This window comes from Perissodus microlepis, chromosome 19, assembly GCF_051167445.1.
Source record: "Perissodus microlepis isolate ML-2025 ecotype Zambia chromosome 19, ASM5116744v1, whole genome shotgun sequence".
NCBI classification, from domain to species: domain Eukaryota; kingdom Metazoa; phylum Chordata; class Actinopteri; order Cichliformes; family Cichlidae; genus Perissodus; species Perissodus microlepis.
The window spans coordinates 16,897,759-16,907,818 of record NC_140479.1 but is presented as its reverse complement, the minus strand read 5'-3'; the positions used below and the strand labels follow the sequence as shown (position 1 = coordinate 16,907,818).

Here is a 10,060-nt window from a genome sequence, read left to right as displayed (position 1 = left end):
ATGTAATCAGTTACAAGTAACGCGTTACTGCCCATCTCTGGAAGGGATCCATGTGTGGCAGGTTCAAAATGACTAAAGTCAAGAAAAAATGTACTGGGGTAATAAATGTGCTTCATGTAGGCCTGTTAGATCTGGGAATTGTTTGTCAGCAGATGTGGAAAACCAGTATAGAGTCATGAATGTGAATAAAATAATGTTGTAACTAATAAAGCAATTAATTAAGAATCTGGCTATATCTGTGAAGCACAGGTCACTTAAAATGTTAGCCTGATTTATTTCCACACGAGTAAAAACAGACACAATGTGGATTGTGTTACCTTTATTTACTTGTTATAGCACATAAAATGAGTTTTCACTTCCTAAGACAGGCTAACCTTACTTAATTCGTGTCTTTGCTGTTTTTGAATAATAATAATATATTATTATTAATATATTATTATTATTGATAACGATCTAGACACGCCCTGGTTTCCTTTCCGCGTTTTTACCTTCAGGTTAGGAGCCATCTAGTGTTGATCCGTTGCTAGGATCCACTGTTGCTAGGTTAAAATGTCAGAGTTGCACCAAGCTGCAGCAGCAGGCGACTGTGATCAAGTTGAGGAGCTTCTGAGGGAAAATAAGTGCAATCCCAACCAGAAAGACATCGACTGGTACAGCAAGACACCTCTCCACTGGGCAGCGGCTAAAGGTAGTTCGTTAAATACGTGAAAATGAGGCGTATCCGTGTCCCCTGGTGACTGCGCAAGTCTTGGGCTCAAATTACCTGTTCGCATTCGCTGTAAAATGAAAATGAAAAATGTGATTAGGCCACGTGTACGCTGTTTATGCAACATAAATGTTAGTGTCAGTACACTAAACTGCGCTTTATACCGTGCGTAAAAACGATTTAGGCACAAAGTCGGAATTCATGAATATTTGTTAGAGCTGCCTTTTCACTAAATATTTAATACAGTAGACAGCAATCATTAAAAATACTTTGGAAACAGTTTCTCCTTTAATAGCCATAAAGATGACGATTTTTCTGTAAAAGCTTGACAAAAAAAAGCCCTTTCCTCAATTCTATTGATTCAACATTGAAATCTGACATTACATCAAATTTTTTAAACTACATTGATATTGAAACAATATCAGAGTCGGATAAAATACATTTTAAAGTTCAACATTGATGTTGAACATTTATTTTTTTTTATTATTATTTTATTATTATTATTATTTTTTATTCTTTTTTCCACCCTCTGTTAAAAGTGAATCAGTGTTGAATTCTGATGTTGATTTTTCCATCACTTTTGCATGCTCCGTTAATAGTGAAGCAACAATGAAATAATCCTTTAAAAATCAACAGGACTAATACTAAACCACTGCAAATTACCATCAGTATTTAAACCTGTGCATAAGACAGTTGTGTATGATCTAAAAACAGGATAACCATTATCTGTTAAACATTATGTTACAATTTAACATGTCCATAATAATATCCCAATATTATTAAGCATTACGTTTTATCTTTGCATCAATTAAGAACAGTTTATTATATAAAAACTTTTTTTTTGTTCAGTGTATTATTTTGAATTCATTGATTCTAATTTACTCTTGAATGGGGCTGGATATTGGGTGTCCTGCACCACCCATCTGATCTGGAGCATATAGGAGCCATTCCTGCACTTGTTGGGCAAAGGCAAATTCAGAAACTGCATTTACACCTTTTTTGTGCTTGTATGTTAAAACTGTGATTACACACTATAGCCAGTTTTTTAGGTACACCTTTTCAACATCTCGTTTATTGTAATTTCTAATGAGCCAATCAGATTGCAGAAACGCAGTACTTTTAGGCATGTGCAGCACTGTACAAAAGCCTTGCACTACACCTCATTTCTTTATATTTTGCTTCCAAGGTGCCAGACTTGTTCGTGAATTTTTACGGAAACCACTACCTTGACCTCAGCAATAGTTTTCCAGTCTTTCAACATTATTTGGACATGCTTGGCCTGCTTTTTTACTCATTTTCAGTCCGGTCCTTGTACCTGACCATTTTTAGAGGAATCAAGGAAAAAACGTGACTGGACTTTTCTTGAAGATGTTTCGCCTCTCATCCGAGAAGCTTGTTCAGTTCTAAGACCAAATGGTGGAGAGTCCCAAGTGCGAGTTGTCCCTTAAGAGGGTCATTGACCCACTATTGATGAAAGGTGGCTTTTTCACACACACGCAATAGACAAAGACAACATCTCCCAAGATTTCAAACATTGAGAGGTCTCTTTTCAGGTTTTCTGGCTATTTAGGGCGAGTCAAGGTCTCACAATGGTTTCACCCAAAACCTCTGCTATGGCCCACACCCTTTTTCACACCTTGAAAAAGGGTGTGGGCCATTATTAGCAAAGGTTTTGGGTGAAGCCATTGTGAGACTCTCCACACTGCCGTAAATATACTTCGTTACTGTACTTAAATAGAATTTTCCGTTCTCTGCACTTTACTTGAGTATTTATGACTACCTTTTTACTTTTTCTCCCTACATTTTTAAAGAAAAATCTGTACTTCATCAGCACTACAGGAGAGGAGACGCATGAAAGGAGTGGCTTTTTATGTGTCAGGCGTGCTCCTAGCTAAAGGTCCAGCTGCTGTTTTTTTACAGGGAGAGAAATGAGTGAGCCAAAACCTTAAGGAGGGTCCCTAAAAACGTTTATAAAACACTCTGCACAATATTGTTTAATTTTCCCAATAGCCCTAATTCATCAAAATAAATATTCTTAACTTGCTCACAAACTAATTATATCTTTCCATAGGACACACAGAAATGGTGAGGATACTTATAAAGCATGGAGCCAGACCGTGCCTGAGGACAGAGTATGGGTGGACCCCTGCCCATTTTGCTGCAGAGTCTGGTCGGCTGGCAGTGCTGCGGTTGCTGCACTCACTCCATGCACCTATTGATAAGGAGGACTGCGGTGGAGACAAGCCAGCGCGTATAGCCGAGATATACGGACACCAAGACTGTGTTAGATTCCTTAAAAAGTATGACATGAAGCCCGGTTCTCAAATTCTTGTAATTTTAATAACAATAAACTATATATAATATAATGCTTGTACATGATTAATATATGGTCTTGTTTTGTGTGTTACAGAGCAGAGAAAGAGTGCGAGGTTTATCGCAAGCTATCAGCGCGAGAAGGGGTTTCAGTGGATGACACAGATGAGGAGTGGGCAGAACGGGACAAAGAAAACTTAAAAACTGAAGCAAGATGTGAGCCCAAATCCCATTTACAGAAATAAAATCCTCACGCAGGTTTTCTTCTATCCTTTCAGCTGAGAGTTTTTCTTCAGCTCTTTACTGCTAAGTGCTATTTAAAACATACAATGTACAGCATTATTAAATCACATTTCATATTAATATGTATATTGAACAAAGAAACACAGATAAGTGTAATAATTATTAAAACTTCTGACTTGTATGACTGCAAAAAAACCAGAATAAACAACAAAGAAACAGTCACATCAAAGAGTAAATGTAGCTCGTGAATCTGTTATATTGTATTTAAATGTAGTGTTTTGTGAGTATACATGTGTGCAGGTGTTGTTTAGGACTTTTTAGTTGTTGTTTCCAACTTTGTGGAGCTTTCGCTCATGGTTGGTGGAGCCTGCAGAACAGAGGAAACAGATGTGTATCATTCATTATCAGACACTGTGGTCATTTACAAACAAGCTGTGGTTCACTTACTTTTTTCCTGAAAGAATTCAGCAGTGCTTCACGGGTCTGTCAAAATCAGAATAAAAACAAAGTTTGATGAAAAGATTTCCAAGGATTTTTTTGATGACTGTTGATAATAATTTCATTAAAATAACTGAAATGACACAGAATTAACCTGAGAACAACTACAACAATAATGACATTGATTCAGCTGTGGATTTTAGATCATGCGTTCCTGCCATTGGCTTCAAACTTTAAATATATTCAAATGTTATCACAGTGATACAGCAGCATGTAACTAAAACTAGGTAGGCCTCTTATCTCCAGAAGTAAATGACTTTACCATTCTGTCCCCCAGGCACGTGGTCAACAAAATAAACAAACCCTAGAAATGAAAAACAAGCATTTAAAAAAAAAAGTAATACTTTTAGCAGAACAGATATTGAGTCTGATCAGTTTAATAATTGTGACCATACCTGGAATGCATTGAGCACAACAAAAGCGTAGTTCACAGCTAAAATCACAGCTCCATCTGTGAGGTCCAGACTAAATGTTGCAAATCCAAAAATCCATGGCAAACCAAAGATTGGAGTCAGAAGAATAACTGATCTCAGGACAGTTTTGGCAGCCTGTATTTCTTTCTCATGAGACTTTTCTCTGCTCCTATGGTCCAGAAGCTTCATGATTACCACTATCATGGCAAACAAGTTGATGAAAACAATTATACCAACTGGGAGAATAAATGTATAGATGGTTCCTTTTAGAATTCCAGAATAAACCAGCCAACATGTTTCCAAACTGAAATACGCGCCTTGAGCGCCGGCGTTGTTGGTGAGAAATGTGATGAAAACAATGAGAAAAGGACAAACGTAGCCCAGGATCAACGAGAACCTCAGATAGGTTTTCTTGCCCACTTTGTGAAACAGGAAAACTGCCTGATGAAGGAGCATGGTGCTCAGGCTCAACATCCAAAAGAACATGGCCAGGTAGCAGAAATGCTTCAAAAGAGCTGCAATTCTACACCAGATTTCTGAAATGCTCTCTGGTTTAGAAGATGCCAGAAAACAGCAATCTGCCACCAGCAAACAAAGAGAAATGTTCACGTGGGCGGTGTGGCGCAAATGTAGAGTATTTGTCTTGACTACTTTGCTCCAGACGATCAGTTCTATCAGGAGGCTGATAACGAGTGACACCACTGATGCAGAAAGTCCAGCGTACGTTATCTCGGTCATGTAAGGGATTTCAATGGGATACCGAGACATCAGAATGGCAAATGAAGTCAGATGATTGCAAGTGCACTCGTCAGGTTTAGAAGCGCCCCCCCATGTACATCCTTCATCTGTCCATTTGCTCTGGTTGTAGTTCCATGAGACACATTGCAGTTCAACATGGCGAGGCCTTGTTGTGAGCAATGGGAACTTTAGTGTAATCTGAAGGTTTTTTTCTCCCCGTTGAGTGGTTGTTGACACAACAATGCTGTTGATGTTAAATGTATGTGTTGTATTGGGCAAATAGTCCTGCAGGTATTTGAATCCAGCTGTTTTTACGATGCCATTTCCTGAGCTTTTAACAGTGACTGTGGCATTGAACACCGTATTGGTGCATTCATCTTCGCTGCATGTCTGTACATGCAAGTTAGTTAGATTTGAATCATTACTTATGTTTGATATCACAATTAAATTCTCAACTGACTTCAGATATTTCTCAGCCAGGCTCTTGTTGCTTTCAGGATTCGGATTATTCCACGAGTTTCCAAGAGACCCATCCAGCAGATTACTAGATGAGGCCAGGAAATTCTGAAAAGAAAGACAAAGGTTTGCAGCTCATATAGCTGTGGTGTTTCCATTAAAGATTAATCATAAAAAATGAGTTAGTTGTCACTCGTCAGCAGCTGTTTTATGGTATATGGTTTAAATTAGCAATGAACTTGGTGTAAAAGTTAAATAGTGAGACTCTACTACTAATGTATGTAAATAGCAATAAATACATTGACCAATACTGGAGATTTGTTTCATTGTAACTCTTAAGGATTGTAACTTTAAATACAAGTATTTATACTTATTGATCTTAATGTTTTAAATGTTTTTAAATAGTAATAACAAAGATATTCTTTGGTGCTTACGTTACTTGTGGTTGTGTCATTTACACCATGGTTTGTCAGAATGATAGACATGGTGCTGATCACTTGAACTGATGCATTCAAATTGGGAAATGTGTTAATAGTCGGTGGATTTTGAGTGGCATTGGTAAGATTAAAAAATATTGACTCTGCATTTTTATCTAATGCCCCAAGTCCAGTGCCAGAAATCTGTAACAAGAGCACATATGTATTAGGCAAGCTTAACTGTGTCAGATGTAACTGTGGCAGCGACTTTAACAAAAACACTAGAGTACTTTCCATTTTCCTGTCCTGTACAAATAGCAAAACAGTTGGATAATTTGTTGCTTCATATTAATACGATTACTTTCCTTTCATGTGTAAAAAACAAAATAAAAAAATAAAAAGTGATAAGATGATAACCTCAGTTATAAAATTTAGGCTTACCATTGCATTTTGCAGTATATTGTCGAGGTTGAAGTTCACACATCTTGATTCTTCCTTTCTCCATATCCCCTTCAAGCTGAAAATATTAATTAAAAAAATTAAATGTTACACATAAATTCTAATATATATACTGCTTAAATAATTTTCTTAATCAAAATGCAAACAATTATAGTTTTTGGACAGTAAAAGAAACAGAAGTTTTAATCCAAATAAATAAATAAAAATAATTTATTATTATTATTATTTACATTATTACATACTACACATGATTGGTTATATTCTTACTCGCATTTCCTTGTTCTTTGCCCAGCAGAGTTTTTACATTTTAAAACTGCAGTAAAATCAGCTTTTGTGTCTTCCCAGTCACCTTCAGCTGGACAGTACTTATCATTTACTGTTTTAGGGAAGAAAATTTCATATAGTTACAAAGACAATATCCTAAAACTGTTAAAACTGAATTTGTGTCACAAAAAATATTTCCTGTAAAGCATACAAATATATAAATATTTGATCCTTCAATGAAGTAATAAGTATTTCCAGAATTTAGTCATGACTGCACAATCCTTGCCAGATTTTACCCAAATGTATTTTACAATGTAGTATAATTCAGTATGTCACAATTACTATATTATTATACACTAATATCGTGCACCCTCTTTCAATTGCAAGGTTTTATATATCAGGATGTAATTTAAAAAACTTGACTGGACTATAGAAAGTTCTGAAATTATATAATCACAACCTCAGATAAACAAATGGCCTCACATGCAACTCTAGAAACTTATACAGTACAGATTAGTTCATGGTTGACTCAGTGACTGAAAGGTGCCCGGGTCCTGTCCCATCACAGGACCTGGACATCAACCCTTCATTGTGCTGACAGTTGGCATGAGCTGTTTGTGATGATATGCTGTGTTTGTTTTTTGCCAGAACTTCTCCCCTCTGGTCTTGACCTTTCAAAGGACATTGTTCCTGAAGTCTTGTAGTTTGTTCAGTTGCAGTTTTTCAAACCTAAGCTGTGCTGCCATGTTCATTTTTTAGAGACGAAGATCACTCCTGACAGCCTTTACAAAACAAGCCATACTTGTTCTTCTTTTTCCAATTGTATTCTGATTAACTTCAACATTTAACATGCTAACTGAGGCTCATAGAGTCTAAGATTGACTTTGCAAGAATGTGCCTTCCTGGGAAGATTGACAGCTGTTTTTAATATTTCCAACTTCGAATATTTTGCAATGATAGACTTCAAATTGTTTGGAAATGGCCTTATCACCCAGCCCAAGATGGGGAGTAACAGTTGTTGATGTCTTTTCTTTTTCTTTTTTGCATTAACACATTACTGAATTCTCCAGACCAGCAAAGTGACAAAACATCTGCTTTTACTGAGGCGCACACACTTACTGACAGCCTGTTAATCAAGTGTATTTGATTAGCAGGAAGGGTGTACTTAGCTTTTCACACACTGCTTTTGCAGTTTTGCTTAGTTTTTAAAAAAATAAATAATGACACAGTGTGATATTCCATGTGTTGTAGTTTATCTGAGGTTCTATTTACCAAACTTTTAGACCTGCAAAGTATTAAAACGGGATTAAAAAAAAATACAAATATAAACAAAAACCCATAATAACATATGTGTGTCTTAGAGATACTTATGTGACTTCTTTTTAAACTTGTATATCTTTTATTTTTCTTGAAATGAATTAGGAATCATTTGGGGGCATTTAAAATGATTCATTTGACTGTTGTCTTTAAGGTAAGTAATCATTTAAAAATGTTTCAGGCAGTTTATGTTAAAATATCAGAAACTGTTGTTGTGAACTGGCACAAATGAATGAAATTAGATTCATTTGTTTGTTGAAAGTTTTATAGTTACTTAGTTTTTTTTTTTTTACTTCATTGTGGGATCATTTGTAGGTAATTATGCATTCAATAATTCCCATTACAAAATACAAAGACATACCGGAAATGATATTGAAGCGCACTGTAGCCTTTCTTACATTCCCAAGTCTGTTGGTAAATGTACACACTGGTGTATATACACTTGTGTTATGAGCACAGATGATTATTTTACTAGTTGTATAAACTAGTATGTTGCCGCCTGCAAGAATTGAATATTCATGTCATGTATTTTCAGAACAATTTTGCACAATAAATATTTTTAATTGAAATTAAATAAGACCAAATAAATTACTTACTCTGAGTTTCTAATTGGCCTTTGAGACCTCCATCCCATGTGACATTATAAGGTTCAGTACTATTGTTTATCTCACATTTGGCTTTTGCTTGGAGAATATCATTTTCGGTTTTACAGCGTGGAAATGATGGCTCCGTGAAGACGTCAATGTTTGGTAATAGTGCTACATCCAGTTGAGCACTGGCTTTGTGTAACATGTTGACTGTACAGCCTGATGTGGTGCAATTACCCGTTTGGTGGTAGATACATGAGAACTGTCCTAAGAAACAAACACAAGTGGGGTTAAAGCCAGCAGATTTTGTGATTTAGGTTGATGTTCAATTCTGGATTCTTTTCATTCTGTTTGTTTCTGGTCCATAGAGGGGTGGTTGGGGGGGGGGGGGGGGGGGGGGGGGCTTTCACATATGTCTTAAAAGTGAATTTCTTCTGTTTTGCCATCATTGTATCATCTTTAATTATTAACAGTACCAATAATAATATAATGGAACATTCATACATACCATTCCAGAGTTCTGTGATGTTACTGAGGTTGACTGTACTGTTAGTTCGTGATGATGTATGAACTGTTGAAACTGTTCCAGTAGTTATGTCATATTGCCCTTTGCTATTTATTATACTCCATTGTGGGTAAATTTTCAGGTCCTCTTTGGTTGTGCATCTGATCACTTGGTTGGTGGCACCATAAGGCACAGGCATTGGTGGCATCTTTAAGTTGACAAGACCTGTGGAGGAAAAAATTATAATAATGAAATTTCAGTCCCTGAAACTTAAAAACCTATCCAGTGCTGTGAACACCACAGATTGAAGGTACTGTTTTGGAGCAACAGAATAAATCTTAAAATTATTATAAACTAAAACTAGATGCATAAAGTTTGGGGATCTATGACTTTCATTTTATCTTCATCAGAGTAATGATTGCATCCATAACAAAGCTGATTTCACTTTGTTTTTTTGTTTTTTTTGGTGGACAGAAAATGATGATCATGGAGAACTAAGAAGAGAACAGAATTTACAGAATTTTTAAACTCACATGTTGGAAAGAATTTCTTGCATACAGTATACAATGCACCCCTCTGCAGTAAGATTACATTACCTGAAGTCTCCATATTAAGTGAGGCGGACAGACTTTGGCCAATCTTTACTGAATTACTTCAGTGCATGCTGCATTGCCACAACATTTTGGATTAGACTGACAGAAAGTATCGTTCCATCTGTGGTGCAGTTTGCATTCACATTCTTTGCTGCCGGTACCATTTGTGCACACTTATGAGGACAAGAGTTATTCAGGGTTAGAGTTAGAGGTTATATAAGTATTTTCTTCATAAATCACAGCATGATGTGGAAGATTGGAAATTAGTTTACCTGTTGTCATTACAGGTGCTTCAACAACTGTATTGTTACACGTAAAATTCTTCAGTATGCTCGTGATATTTGCAATTGCACTTTTGTCTATTATCAGTTTGGCATAAAGCATTTGTGTTGAGTTATCAGCCTGTGAAAGAAAAGTGATTCCATTTTTTTCTTCTTTTTTTTTTATTTCATGATACAGTTGAACTTTAAGATCAAAATGTGTAATTGTGTGTAATCAACAAACCTGACAGAAGTTTATGCCCAAGATGTAAAGAAATAAAAAGGTCCACAT

At 36.1% G+C, this 10,060-nt stretch overlaps 2 protein-coding genes across 2 annotated transcripts; one reads left to right on the top strand and one right to left on the bottom strand.

Moving 5' to 3' along the window:
* The first annotated feature begins 524 nt into the window (after positions 1 to 524).
* Positions 525 to 3,782, top strand: ankrd66 (ankyrin repeat domain 66). Its single transcript, XM_084915815.1, has 3 exons — positions 525 to 688; positions 2,778 to 3,006; positions 3,117 to 3,782. The coding sequence occupies exons 1-3, from the start codon at positions 550 to 552 to the stop codon at positions 3,262 to 3,264; spliced, it is 516 nt and encodes a 171-aa protein (XP_084771941.1). The 5' UTR covers positions 525 to 549; the 3' UTR covers positions 3,265 to 3,782.
* On the bottom strand, positions 3,516 to 10,060 carry LOC146365747 (adhesion G-protein coupled receptor F3-like). Its single transcript, XM_084914183.1, has 12 exons — positions 10,013 to 10,060; positions 9,781 to 9,910; positions 9,036 to 9,140; positions 8,420 to 8,677; positions 8,185 to 8,250; positions 6,510 to 6,618; positions 6,225 to 6,300; positions 5,802 to 5,987; positions 4,156 to 5,475; positions 4,023 to 4,064; positions 3,710 to 3,745; positions 3,516 to 3,629 (listed from the first exon to the last, which is right to left on the bottom strand). Exons 1-12 carry the CDS (start codon positions 10,058 to 10,060, stop codon positions 3,570 to 3,572), a joined length of 2,436 nt encoding a protein of 811 aa, XP_084770309.1. The 3' UTR covers positions 3,516 to 3,569.